This window comes from Lontra canadensis, unplaced genomic scaffold (assembly GCF_010015895.1).
Source record: "Lontra canadensis isolate GAN:19392208 unplaced genomic scaffold, GSC_riverotter_1.0 scaffold66, whole genome shotgun sequence".
Taxonomy (NCBI): domain Eukaryota; kingdom Metazoa; phylum Chordata; class Mammalia; order Carnivora; family Mustelidae; genus Lontra; species Lontra canadensis.
The window spans coordinates 7268386-7283080 of record NW_022631060.1 but is presented as its reverse complement, the minus strand read 5'-3'; the positions used below and the strand labels follow the sequence as shown (position 1 = coordinate 7283080).

General features: G+C 58.0%; 1 protein-coding gene across 2 annotated transcripts in view; it reads right to left on the bottom strand.

Moving 5' to 3' along the window:
• Nucleotides 1-14695, bottom strand: part of LRP5 (LDL receptor related protein 5) — a 97616-nt gene that overhangs the window by 57657 nt on the left and 25264 nt on the right. For both annotated transcript variants that reach the window (XM_032879676.1, XM_032879677.1), the window contains exons 2-5: nt 12564-12960; nt 6879-7076; nt 3469-3665; nt 2313-2444 (exon numbers count right to left, since the gene is read on the bottom strand). In XM_032879676.1, the coding sequence (XP_032735567.1) occupies nt 2313-2444; nt 3469-3665; nt 6879-7076; nt 12564-12960 (924 nt within the window). The remainder of the gene's footprint in view (nt 1-2312; nt 2445-3468; nt 3666-6878; nt 7077-12563; nt 12961-14695) is intronic.

Sequence of the window (14695 nt, the reverse complement as noted above, 5' to 3'; positions counted from 1 at the left end):
ACCAGATTCTGCTCCCTCCAGCCCAGAGGCCAGGCCCCAGGCTGGCTTTCCCAAGGCAGCACCACTGGGAAATAGCAAAGACACAAATGAAACAGAAATGCCCAACAGGGGAAAGACGGTTCAGTGGACAAACAACTTTCAGACACTGAAACTCGTGTTTTGGAAGCATATACACCTCCTGTAATTACAAATAATGTCCAGTAAAATGCACAGACGTGCATGGAAAAGCAGTGGAAAAAGACCCACGAAAATATGAAGACGGCCTCCAGACTGACCTTGGGTTTTTCCTACACACAAAGCAGGGCTAGCTGCAAAATTTGCAAGGCCACCACCAAGCAAAACTGTGGGGCCCCTGTCCAAAAGTGATTAAGCATTTCAAGTGAGCAACAACAGAGCCTTAAACCAAGCACAGGGCTCTTGTGAACTCGGGGCCCTGAGTGACGGCGCAGACTGGACCCCTGTGAGGTCAGTCCTGACACCGCCTAGCCCTTGCCTCAGGGCCACCACACACGCTGTTCCTTCTCACCATTCCTTGCCCTTCCTCCCTGTTAATCCTCCAGTCTCAGCCCGAGCAGTGTCTCCAGGGAAGGCCCTTCTCTGAACTTTCATCCCACCGCCCCCCACCCCCCATCTGAGTCCCTCCTTTGTGCGGTTCTCACCCTGACCCCGTCTGAATGGAAGGTTTTATTCATTCGTGCGCCTGCCGGCTTCCTGTCAGCCCCACCCCCACTAGCACATCTGCTCTAAGAAGGGCTGGGGTGGGGGGGTGGGGGGGTGGATATAGGGAAGCCACAGGCCAGTGTCACTGACTGCTTTACTCTCCACGCCAGCCCCTGCCCAGCCCCTAACCGGGCCGCCGTCATTCCCCGTGGATACGTGGGACTCAGTATACTTCATGTTTTTCAGATTTGCCAGGATGAACTTTTTGTTTTTTTGTGTTTTTTTTTTTTAAGATTTATTTATGTGAGAGAGAGAGAGAGAGACTGAGAGAGAGGGAGAGCACAATTGGCAGGGAGGCGAGAGAGAGAGAAAGAGAGAGAGAGAGAGAGAATCTCAAGGAGATACCACAGTGAGTGCAGAACCCGACGTGGGGCTCGATCCCAAGACCCTGAGATCCTGACCTGAGCTGAAACCAAGAGCTGGGGGCTCCACCCACTGAGCCACCGGTGCCCCCGAACATTCTGTTTTAGACTCGCGCTCACGGGGCCCCTGGAAGGCTCCATCCACTGGGCGGCTGCCTTCCGCTGGGGTCATGATCCCAGGATCCTGGGACGGAGCCCACAGTGGGCTTCCTCGCTCAGTGGGCAGCCCGCTTCTCCCTCACCACTGCCTGTGCGCTCTCGCGGGCTCTCTCTCTCAAATAAATAAATAAAATCTTTTTTTAAAAAAGTTAAAATAAGTAAATAAATAAACCTGCACTCAAGTTCTGGTAACATTCCCTCCCCCGCGGCCCCCAGGTCCCCAGGGAAGCCCTGGCCTCCCTTTCCTTCCCTTCCCACAACGGTGGCTGGCCCAGGGGTGGCCGCTCCCTGATGCCTCTCACTAGCCCTCGCCGGCCGGGCCGGGGCCCCCTGCGGGGCCAGCCAGCTGCCCTGGGCCCGGGACATCCCCAGCGACGGCTGCGTCCTAGCCTCGGTCCTTTCCAGACGAGCATGCTCGGAAGCTGACACCCGGCAATGGAGAGCCCCAGACAGCGCCCCAGACGAGGGGGTGACACTTCACAAAAACAGAATCGTACAAGCGTCCTCGAAGAGCGAGGGCTGAGACCTCAGGAGGGGAACAAAGAGGCGGACGAACACGTGAAGCAAAGAAAAACCCGGTGCATGGGGTGGGCCGGCGGCTGCCCAAAGCTTTCTCCCATCGAGCATGTGCCTCCGGCCCCAACTTCCAGGGGGCGAGATGGGATGCAAAGATAAACACGAATCATAAATCCCATATCAATGCGGACGAAACCACAGTTCCCGGGGCCGGATTGCGGGGTGCCTCCTGGCTCATGGGGTCCTCCCCCATGGATGTCATTCTTCCTGTCCCCACGGTTTCCGTGTGACAGTTCGCGACAGCGAGCATCTGGGCCACCGTCACGGCGTGCAGGCGGCCCCCTGCAAGCTCACCCGATGGACCAGAACCGGAGTCGCCGAGCCCGGTGACAGGACCGCCGGGCAGCAGAACCCAGATCAGACCCCGGTCCCAGCAGGTGGGAGCCCAGATGGCGTGAAACCCTCGCTGCAGGCAAGACGGGGCGCTGCCCGGTGCCCAGCCCCAACACCCCCCGCCCCCCACCAGGCCAGCCCCCAGCCGGCGCCCCATCTCACCTGCCTTGCACGTCTTGCCGTTGTCGTGGAGCTGCACACCGGTGGGGCAGGCGCATGTGTAGAAAGGCTCCCTTGGGGACAGCAGGCACAGGTGGGAGCAGCCGCCGTTGTCCTCTGCACACCGCGTGTGGACTGGGGAAGACGGGGCAGGGTGAGGGAACACTTGACCCCACTCCCGCCCCACGCACCAGTCCTGGTGGGGGCATCCTCCCTGCTCTGCCCCTCCCCCCACTCTTCTACAGTCAGAAGCCCACTCTTCCTCAGGGCGCCTCAGACAACACCTCCTCCATGAAGGCCACCCTTGGCCTTCCCCAACAGGATCTCAGGACCTGCCCGTGCAGTATGGACTGGAGGCTCCTGGACCAGAGGCCTGTCTAATCTCGGTGACGTGCTTGGACCCCACGCGATCGGCACAAGCACTTGGTGGCCAGGCCTGGACGCTGCTAGTGCTGCTGGCAACCCTTTGCTCTCTCCCAGGCCCGTCCACATCCAGCACCAACAGACCTGAACACGGCCGGCGTTTCACTCTGCCCGGGGTGGTCTGGGGGGCGGTACCCCGAAATGTAGACTATGAACCACCCCCGTCAACTGGAGATTTCTGGGGTGGTGTCTCTCCTCTCCCTCATGCTGCCTTCCGGGTGTGGGCTGCCCCAAGCGTGGACGCATTTGTTGTTTCTCAACAAAACACAATTGCCAAGAACCCCACCTTGCCTTTGGCACTGACAACGGTTGCCCTCTTTGGGCCCCTCACTGTTAAGTTCAAAGCGAGAAACTTCTACAGCACCCTGGTCCCCAAAGACCCTGCTGGCTGCCTGTCACCGGAGCCCTGAGCCCACTCATCACCAACAAGGACCCCAGCTACCACCCTCTGGGGACCCCAGGCTGAGAGCCTCAATTTACAACAGATCATTCATCGTGGACTATGTAACTTCTGGAAAAAAGCAACCTTCCTTGGGAGTCCCTTTGCCACCTGCACAGAGAGGACAGCTGCAGTGGGGGTCCCCACCCGCCACTGCCCCCCAGCCTAGCCCTGCACTCTGAAAACGCCTCCCTCCCCTCTACCAGCACCTCCTCTCTGCCACTGCTGAGGTCGGCGCCCCTAGCCTGTGGGCCTCAGCCGAGGGAAGCCGCCAGCCACCCCCAGTGCCGCACTTACAGTGAGGCTGACGCTCCGGGCTGAGCACTTGAATATCCATGGGCGAGTAGAGGGCACTAAGGATCTCCTTCCTCTTCTCTCCAGTCCTCTTGTTACAGGCGTGGATGGAGCGGGTCTGCCAGTCCGTCCAGTACAGAGTGTCCCCAGAGAGCGTCAGGGCAAAGGGGTGCGTCAGGCTGCCCTCCACGACCTTCTGCCTGCATGGGCGTGAGGGCAGGGCGAGGAGCCATCAGCAGATTCCCCACAGCCCTGCACACTCCCAGCTTTGAAATACCCTCCCCGGTCACTGTGGACCCACTCACATCACACAGGACAATAGGACACAGCGGGGCAGGCATCCTGGGAACTGCCCCGGGGCGTGTGGGGCACTTCCCAGATGCCGCCAGCCCCCTGCCGTCCCTCCCAGAGACACGGGCCTCCCCTCCAGACCTGTTTCTAGAACAGTGGCTGGTGGCAAAGTGCTCCCCAGGGGAAAAAGGAGGAAGAAAACTGGCAAGGGGGAAGCCGCAGCTGACGGGGCAAGGAGCTGGAGACCAGCGCGCCTGCTCTGCCCTGATGTTTCCACAGCTTACAAATTGGACCAAATGCGCCTGTTCTTGCTGTAATTTATAGGATCGGGCTACACTGAATTTGCTAACAATGCAAGGGAAGGCAGCTCTTTTCTATGTATTTATAACGTTCAGCAAACAAGAACTAGTTTTTAACGAGATTATTGATGCTGGTTATGATTCAGAATTTGACACCTGATAGCGTGGGTGATTATCCAGTTTAATGACCCTCCCTGCCTCCAGGCTCCTTGGTGGGGGATGGCTGCAGGGGGCTGGTCCCCAGCACCACCACGGCCCCCGCCAGCACCACACCGTGGAGATGGCAACACGTACAAGGTGTTACTAAACAACTTAAAGCCACATTCCCTGCTCTTCCCGGATCTGACCCAATGTTGCCCCCTTTTTATCTTCTTGACATCACCTTTTAAGATCTTTTTTTTTTCAAGATTTTATTTATTTGAGAGAGAGACAGTGAGAGAGAACACAAGAGGGGAGAGGGTGAGAGGGAGAAGCAGACTCTGCACAGAGCTGGGGGCCCGATGTGGGACTCGACCCAGGACTGCAGGACCATGACCTGAGCCGAAAGCAGCCACCCTACCAACTGCCACCCAGCCGCCCACCTTTAAAGATTCTCATGTATTTGTCAGAGAGACAGCACAAGCAGGAGGAGCAGTAGGCAGAGGGAGAAGCAGGCTCCCTGCTGAGCAGGGAGCCCCTATGGGACTCCATTCTGGGACTCCAGGACCATGACCTGCGCCAAAGGCAGACACTTAACTGACTGAACCACCCAGGCATCCCCTTGATGTTACTTTTTAAAATAAACTATTGAGATAAACGCATGTAACACAGAATTAACCATTTTGATGAGTGAATAATTCCGTGCTACACAGCATGCTTAGAATGTTATTCAACTACAGCCTCCATCTTCTTCCCAACCATTCCCGTTATCCTCAGGAGAACCCCGAGCCCACTCAGCTGTTACCCCTCATATCCCCTCCATCCCAGTCCCACTATCACTATCACCATCACCACCGTCACCATCATTGTCACCATAATCATCACCATCACCACCAACATTGTCGTCACCACCACCATCGCCATAATCGTCACCATAATCATCAACACCATTACCACCATCATTGTCACCACCATCACCATCAACACCATCATCACCATAATCATCACCATCACCATCATTGTCACCATAGTCACCATCACATCACCATCACTGCCATCACCACCACCACCATCACCACCACCATCGTCACCATCATCACCACCATCACATCACCATCACTGCATCACCACCATCACCATCATCACCACCATCACCACCACTGTCACCATCATCACGACCATCGTCACCATCATCACCACCATCACCATCGTCTTCACCACCATCACCACCATCACCATTATCACCACCACCACCATTATCATGTCTTAAGTGCTACCACCATCCTTGCTGTCCTGTCACGATCCCTCCACCAGGCACCCCCAGACTACAGCCTTTCCAGCGTCCAACACTCCCTTCACAATGGCCAGGGTCACTCAGCTTCCCAAGGACCACATCTCCCCAGGCTGCCACACTTTCCAAGTATTCACCCAGGCCCCAGGCCAGTCTGCTCACAGAGACAATGGGCTAGAATGTTTCAAACCAGCTGGACATGGTCAGCAGAGGTCAAGGAGGAACTGAGGCCTCCTGCCAACAGCCATCAGAGTGGTCCTCCAGCCTCGGTCAAGCCGTTGGATGACTACAGCCCCTGCCAGGAGCTTGACTATAACCACAGGGCACACTCTGAGCTAAGTCAGCTAAACCACTCCTAATTCCTGACACCCTTTCCCCACAAGAAAAAACCCTGTTTGCTGATTTAGGTGGCCAGGCTTGGGGGTATTTTGTTACACAGCAACAGATAAACTAGTATGCAGGCCTGGATAAAACGTGGCAAACTTGCTAACACTCTCAGATCTGTCAGCCTCGTCATCTGCCTGTGTGTGCAGAGATCCAACCGAGTCCTCCCCATGCCACGTGACTGCAGCCCATGACACCTGCACCCACCAACTTCCCGCCTGGTTCAGGAGCTCCACCAGGCAGGAGCAGGGTCTGTCCTCCCAGGAAGATTCCCCAAGACCCGGCACAAATTCAATAAATGAAAATAAACAAAGCCCTGTGCACAGAAGGGATGTCCCTGTGTTTATAGCATGACGACGTAGAGGGCTGTTAAGCTAAGCTGACCAGAAAGCTCTACAAGCAATTACCTAACGAGTGAAAAACCCTTCATAGCTCACTCATTTAACTCATTTTACTGAGCAAGTATTAGGTGTGAGGCCCTCTGGCAAGACTGCGGAATGCAGTGAACCCCAAGACCAGCTCTACTCCTGCCCTCAGGACGCGTACTTGGTGACAGGAGGAAGGGGGTACGGTCTACTCTTTACATCCCTGCTGGACCCCTGGGTTTTAGGTCCACAATCCCTTCTCCACCGTTCTGAAACCCAAATCTTTGAAAATGGCAAGATTTCTGTGACTCATTTGGTGTAAAACCTGTGTGTGGATGTGGGGCTGTTTTTCGTCTTCCGACCCCGCTCGTAATGACTATTCTGTGTTTTGCCGCAGACACAGTCACATGGCAGATGGCAGGTGCCCCCCCAGACCTCGCTCGGGGTGGAGTCTGACACCCTGTGTGTACTCTACCACTGTGTCAAGTTCTGAAGAGTCCAGAACTCCTCGGGCCCCCAGGGTTTCAGATACGAGACCCCGGGTCTGAGTTAAGAAGGGTCACCTGCCAACACACAGCCTGGACCTTGGCAGGGGGCTGGGGAGCACAGGGAAATGTGGGGACCCCCGCGCGGGCGGGCACTTACCGGAACGAGCCATCCAGGTTGGCACGGTGGATGAAGCTGAGCTTGGCGTCGGCCCAGTACAGCTTCTGCTCCTCCAAGTCGATGGTCAGCCCGTTGGGCCAGTAGATGTCGGAGTCCACGATGATTTTCCGGGTACTGCCGTCCATGCCCGCCCGCTCGATTCGAGGTGTCTCGCCCCAGTCTGTCCAGTACATGTACCTAACGAGGGGGCAGAGCACGAGCAGGGAAGGCTAGCCCGGGGCTGCTTTGTGTCTGTCTTCCGTCTACATGAACGCAAACGTGTTAGACGGAGACCGAGAAATCGTCCCCGAATCTTGCCCACTAGAGGTAACCAGTGCTTCGGGGCTGGGCTAGTCTCGCTTCCGATTTGTCTCCTAAGCAGTTAGGAACATATTAATTCTTAAACCAAGTTGGCGAACCAAAATATGCTATTCCAACTTGTCCTCGGCGATCCCCTCTGAGTACCCCCTCTTTCTACTAATAGAAAACCTCTTTGTTCTCTTAATGGCGATAGGATATCGTAAATTAGTTATGTGACGCCACGTCTGACGTTTGAGTTCTTTCTGATTTTTTTGCTGCTACGAAAATGCTGCAAATGAACTGCTAAAGCCAATTAAAAATATGTAGGGTGGGATAGTGTTCGGCACATTAAAAAAATGAACCATTAAGCCAAGGAGGAATCTTAGATGTTTATTACTAAGACAAAGAGCCAGTCTGGAAGGGTTACGTACGTTGTGACTCCAACCACAGGACATTCTGGAAAAGGCAGAACTACAGAGACTAGAAAAAGATGAGGGGCTGCCCAGGGGTTTTGTTTAACAACAACAAAAAAATAGAGTCTATTAAAAAAAACCCACACAGGTGGGCGCGACTGCAGTTCTGCCCGGAGGGGCTTGTGGGTAATCCACCACTGCCCTTCCACACCCTCCAGCCTCCAGGAAGGGGCAGGCCCCTCACATCCTGAAGGCAACCCCCTCCTGAAAGGCTTCCTTATGTGATAGCCCACCAAGTAAGTGGACACGATGTGAGGTGACACCAGGCATCTGGGGTGACAGGTTCAAACCCTGCCAGCACCCAGAGAACACGTCTAAGCTCTCCGGGGAGGCAAAAACCCAGCGCGCTCCTCGAAGCTGGGCTTGGGTTTCTGGGGGCAGCTCAGAGGAACGACACCTGCCTGGAGGACACGGGCCCCTCAGGTTCCGGTCGGACATGGATGAGCCATGGGACACGTGGGTGGCAGACCTGCTTTATTTGGTCCGCCCGTGGCTCCCTGCTGACAAGGAGGACAGTGTCCAGTTTCCCTTGGAGAAGCCCCGCTCCCACGAGTGGTCTTTCCCCACGGTGCAGTCTCCCCCGACTGCCCTCCTCCCAGGGCGAGTGGGCATGGGTGGGTCGTGGCTAATCAGCAAATCCCATAACCCTTGGCCTCAGGGACTGCTTTAAAGACCGGCAGCTCGTCCACGCCGGGCCACCGGGAGTCTGCCTGGAACCCTGACCCGGGAAGGCAGGGAGCTCCCCGCCCCACCTGTGCCACCCATCGGAGGCCCGCGGGTAGTGCAAATCCAGCGGGGGGAGACCGTGCACTGTCCCTTCGCGGGCATCCTAGTTCCCAGCCCACAGACCCTCTCTTCGCTTCGAGCTGCTTCTCTCCGACCTGGCAAGTCCCCCACAGCTCTGGGCTCTACTTCTTCCCAGGTGGGATCTCCTCCCCTCTCAGCAAATTCTGAGCTGCTGATGTGGGACAGGGGCCGGTGTACTCGCCGGGGGCATGGGGACAACAAGCCCCACCCTGCCTCTCAGGGGTGCTCATCCAGCGGGCCACCTGCGGCCATGGGAGGTGTGGGTGCCGGAGGGGCCACCCCACGGGTGAGGCCATACAGCCTTCCTGGGGGGGTGTCATTCTGAGCCGATGCCAGGACGATCTGCTGGAGGAGCTGGGACAGGTCCCTGAACCACACCAAAGGCAGCCTCCTGCCCACGTGGCAGCGAGGTTCCTGTCACCGAGCTCCCATGCTTTCCAACTCAAGTGGGGACAGACAGGTGAAGAAAGCACCCACACGCAGAACTCCTCTCCCAGGGGCCTCTCTTACACTCTCTCCTCTGCAGCTAGTGAGCACTTGGCGGACACAGGGGGATCAGGAATCGGTCTTCCCACTGGACAGATGGGAAAACTGAGGCTCTGGAAGGCGGACCTGCCCCAGGCACGTGCCAGCGGTTCTGGGAGCACTGCATGGCTCTCTGGGTGAGGCCAGGGCCAGGCCGTCGGGGGACTGTCCCCTGGGCCCGCAGGCTCAGGGCGTTGGCGTGCTTTTCCCAGCAGCCCCGGGCGGGCAGGTGCTGTCCGCCAGCTCAGCAAAGGCTCCCACTGGCCTGCTGCAGACGCCCTCCTTCCCAGTGCCTGTCCTGCCCCCCAGCAGCCTGAAAGGAGCCAGCCCTCCCGCCATCCACCGAGAAGATAGGAGAATCAATCTCAGAGCCATCCGCTGGTAACCTCCCTAGATGCTGTCCTGCAGCCGCGAGAAAGGCCGGAAAATGTGAAGGCTCTGGCCCTCTGCAAGGAGCATAATTCAAATTCCTTCCCCGGGGTTTCATAACAGAGGCCCGCTGGTTTCCTTAAATGGGGAATTTGCGAGCCACTCCGTTTCCAGAGATTCGCTGGCGTGGATGTGCTTTTGTAAAATCCTGAACGCTGCCGCAGGCCCAGCCCGGTTCCACGGGGGGAATCCACTTCCGAAGGAAAGCACAGGAAAGCACGGCTGCCTGGTCTTTGTGCGGTTGTGGGTCCTGGCTGTGTGTTATTTTAGGGAAGGACCATTTTGCATTTTAAAGCAGGGGTTGGGTTTCAGCCTGGCTTTAGCTTAAGGCGGGGAGCGACTGCGGCCCCTCCTGGCTAATGCCAGCCTGAGCCTCCCCTCAAGCACTGGGGTGGTGTCTCTCCGGCTCCCGGTAATGGACTCCCGGTACTTGGGGCCAGAGGGCCCTCCCCAGGTCCGGCTCTGCCGCCCCCGGGGGGCCCTTGACCCTGGGGAGGGTGGTGGCTTCCCTTAACCCTGTCTGGATGCTTACTTTGCTACCTGTGCCCAAGGGGACAGAATGGGCATCTCAAACCGTCACCACAGGGGAAGTGTGGGGGAAGGCCAGTTCGGAAGTCCTTCCCAGGGCATCAACACCAAAGTCAACTTTGCCCCAGGGGCTGGGGGTGTTGAAAAGAATTCAGAGGCAAGAACAGAAAGGATTTCAAACATTTAGTAAGAAAAGCCCGAGCTAGAGAATGACTGACTCCCAGTGATGGTACAAGCAAGGCCAGCCTGGACATGAACATAGAGAAGATCGCTCCCCATCAAGCGCCAAGCACCTCCCACCAAGCACCGAGCACCTCTCCACCAAGCGCCAAGCACCTCCCCACCAAGCGCCAAGCACCTCCCCAACCAGGAACCCAGAGCCTCCCCGCTGAGCACAAACCCCTCCCAATCAACCAATGGTTGGTCACAAGGGAGAGGTCATGAGGAAGAAAGGTCATGAGGAAGAAAGAAGACACATGGGCACGGACATGGAGACTGTATTTGGGGTGGTAAGCGAGGGGCAACTTTAGTGTTTCAACAACTAAGACTCACTGAAGCTGCTAACTGTTCTTGGCGTTTTCTGCATGACAAGGGCGTTTTCTGCATGACAGGTCCCACCCTGTACAGATGGGGACACTGAGGCCCAGGACGGCAGTGCACGGCCCTTGCTTCTTGCCTTTGTCTCTAACCCACATGCAAAGAACCAGCAAACCTGTGTGGTTCTGATCCCGAATCTGGCCACTTCTCACCCACAGCCCACTAGCTTCCTGATCCACGCCCCCACCTTACATCACCAGATCATGGTGATAGCCGCAAAAGACCCCTGGCTCCCACCCCAAAGTCCACCTTCACTCCAACGGCCAGAGGGACCCCCTCAGCAACTCTTCCACTCTAAACAGGACCTACCCTTTCTCTGTGTCATCCATTCTCCTCTTCACTTCACTACAGCCCCACCAACAGGCCAAGCCTCCTCCTACCCCAGGGCCTTTGCATTAGCCACTTACACTGCCTGGAATATTCATCCCCTGGATGGCCACATGGCTCTCACTCTCATAGGCTTTAGGTCTCTGCTCAAATATCATCCCCTTGTTCTTAGTCTCCTAACCTATGACAGGAAGCCCCTTGCCTCATCCTCTTTGTCCTCAGGCCCCATGTTATTCTCCTCCAGGGCACACATCCCTCTGGGACATACTATCTGCTTATGGTCTTCTCCCTCCAGTGCACTGCAAGGACCTCGAGGCAGCACCCCTTAGCCTCTCCCATCACTGACAATGTCCCCTCTTAGCCGGGGAGACTCAGCCCATGCCAGCCACCACCTCCTGAAGGATGGTTGGATTCCAGGAGTCCTGGGGTCACCCCACAGTACGGGAGAGGTCAGAAATAGGAAACATCCTGGAAGGTCAGTCTGGCCCCTGGCAGCTCAGCCTGCTTGGAAGTGGGGGCAAGAGGGGCCTGAGGGAAGTCACTGTCGAGTTTGGCCCCCAGGAGGCTGGGGCCGGGGGGCTCCGCTGGGGTAGACGCACCAGGCCTGTCTGGTCTGACGCCTGGGCGATAAACCCCAGACCATCCCTGACCTCGTGTGTGTGTGCATGGAGGACACGAGAGCCAGGGGGTGCGTTTGCTAAGTCAGCACACTGTCAGGCGGGGTACTCGCCCACCACAGCACCCCTTCCCCCTGTTCCCAGCTATCCAAACACCAGCCTCGGAGAGACGGGCCTCCACCTCCTGGCCCCTGTTCCACCCACCTGGGGCGGGCTGACCAGGAAGAGAAGGCACTGCCAGGACCAGGGCAAGCAGGTGGCATCGGGAGCAGAACCCAGGGGTCCTACGGTGTTCCTATTCAAGATGTTAGGGAGCCACCCACCTCTGACCACTGAACCAGCAGAGAACCAGACACACACAGCCGTGGGTCGGCTGCCGCCACCAGGTAGCCGGACACCTGCCACCCAGGTAAGGCTGTATCACTCCCAGGCTATGGGAGGAGGGGACCGAGGGCAAAGGGGTGACAGAGCAAACTGCTCCCACTCGGGAAAGTCTAGAATGGGCCCGGCCAGGCTGGGCCGTGCCATCGGCCACCTCCCCACGATCTGTCCCTCCCAGCCTTCAAACCCCAGGATGTTCCTAGCTTCACTGCCGCTCCCACAGTCCCTCCTGGGACTTAGGGCTGGGCCCTGAGTCTTCATGGGTCACGGTGAGCTCAGCTAGATGGGGGAGCAGAGGAGAGCAGAGGGCTTCCGAAAGAGGCCAGAGAGACAATCCGCCCAGCCAGTTCCACTTCTGGACAAGGACCTCCACCTTTTATACCGTTTTTAGCGAATGTCGTTAGAAAGGTATGGAAGGCACAGATTCAGCTTGCGGGAGGGTCTGACCACCTCGGACACCATCACACACATAGCAGAAGCCTCATGATTTACATCGGGAGCCTTGGATGCAGCAGGTTTCAAACAGAAACCAAAGCATGGCCTTTCAAGGGGAAATGGTTCCCAACACCAGGTTCCAAAAGGCAAACTCCTTTCAAGATGGCCAGGTTTGCTCTGAAAAAGCTGCCTGGGCTTAAGTCAATTCAAGAGGGAAACCAGGGCCCCCCAGACACCCCGCCAAGAAGAAAGGCAGCTGGGCTTACCCGTGAGCGGGGTCCAAGGCAATGGCCCGTGGCTGGTCAAGGTCCTGCCAGAAGAGGACCTTACGCGACGTCCCGTTGAGGTCGGCCACCTCGATGCGGTTGGTCTCTGAGTCCGTCCAGTACAGCTTCTTGCCGACCCAGTCGCAGGCCAGGCCGTCAGGTGACACCAGGCCCGAGATGACAACGTTCTGCACGGCGACCCCCGTCTGGTTCAGGTAGGTCTGCTTGATGGCCTCCTCGCTCACGTCCGTCCAGTACACGGCTCCCTTGGAGAACTGGAAGTCCACGGCGGCCGCGTCCTCCAGGCCGCTGACCACGATGGTGGACTCCAGCTTGACTCCGCCGGCGTCCACCAGCCGCACGTCCCGGCGGTTGGCAAACAGCAGGAGAGGCGAGGCTGTGGGGGGCGGGGGGAAGCGATCGGTGAGGACTGGCCCCGAGAGCTCCTGGCCCCCGCCCCCACACCCGGCCCCTCTGCTCCTTCCTCCCGCTCCCCTGGGCACGGGCAGGCAGTCCCAGGGGACTCTTCTTGCCACGCCTGCCCCCTCACGCCAGGATGCCACGGCCAGGCCACCCAGCGCCTCTAGGGGCTACAGAGAAGTCACATCAGCCTGATGCAAGAGAAGAGGACATCGGGGCACAGTCCTGGCTGGGCCTCAGGATTCCCTTACAGTTCCCGGACCTGTTGTCCCAACACAGGCCCTTCCTGGCACTGTGGCCTCAGTTTCCCACTCCGGGGTGCCACCCCTCAGCTCATACCCCTTCGACAGCACCCTGTGCGGCAGCGGGGCTGAGAGACTGCCACGGCCAGCGCCAGGCTCCAACCCGGGCCACGCCCCTGAGGACATGGGGGACACGAGGAGGTCTGGAGGTCAGGACCCCCTTGGGGCTCCACCACTGCCTCCAGCACCCAGCATCACGACAGTCACAAGGAAGGGAGGGACGCTTGTAAAGATCAGACAGGGGCGGTGCAGCTACATGTGAGCCAGGCATCCCGACCTCCTGCGAGGAGACCGCCACAAAGGACATCTGTCCCCGGACCTCCCTGCCCCTCCTTGCCCCAAGCAGACGCAGACGGAGAGGAAAAAACCTTCATCGTCACAGGCCGCCAGGTCCCTGCAGGTCACCCACGACACACAGAGCCATGCAGGCTTCCCTGCAAGTGTCCTGGGGACCCCGTGAGGGGCCTGGGCTGTGGAGGGCGTTGCGCCCGCTCTGCGGATGGGGAAGAGGAGACCCCGAGGGGTGCCCGCACAGCCAGGTTCAACAGAACCCTCAAGGCCTCTACACACTGGGCCACTTGTGCGCTGGGCGCGTGGGTGCGTTTGGTCTGCAAACATACATTACCTTTCTGTGTATATTTACTTCACTAAAAAGTTTTTAGTCATTAAGAAATGGGACTTTCCTGTTTTCCCAGCTTCTCACAGGACTCACTCCCAGCACGCCGCGGGTCCACCTGCCTGGCTTAGAGCGCTCCTGACCCTGCCTGGGGGGGCCAGCACACAGCAGGGGTCCTGCACATCAGGTTCCGGCACCCCACCTGCCTCCCGCACCCCAACTTTAAGGAGGTCCGTTACCTCTGCCCTGGGAGAAGTGGGAAGGAAAAGGGGGACTGTCCAGAAGGGTGTCGGTCCCCACTCCCAGCTAGAGGCCCCAGGGAGAGAAGAGGGACGCCCACCACCGATGGCCCGGCCAGAGGCTGGGCGCCATCTGAGACTCGGGAGCCGGCCAGCTCTAGAGCACAGTGGAGGAAGGGAGAGGATGCCCAGACTGGGGAGGGTCCAGAACCTTCAGAGGAAGAATGCATGAGGACCAGAGGCAGGGGGGCCTTCACTGCAAACAGGGTCATATGTGGGGTCTGGAGGACACAGCGACACAGGCAGGCAAAGCCACCACCAACAGAGACACCCCACAGCACACCCAGGCTGACAGGACGGGCCCGGGGCACATTCCCATTAATCACTGCCGTGCTGTTCCCGGTCACCCAGAGCAAGGATCACCAGACATCCTGTTCCGCCAGCGAGGTTTCCGGTGCCCAGACCCCTGAGGTTCCCTGTGGCCAGGTCCCCTGGCTCGTCCCCACTCACCAGCCAAAAGGCATGACCTGCCCAGGTAGGCGGAGCTAAAATTCC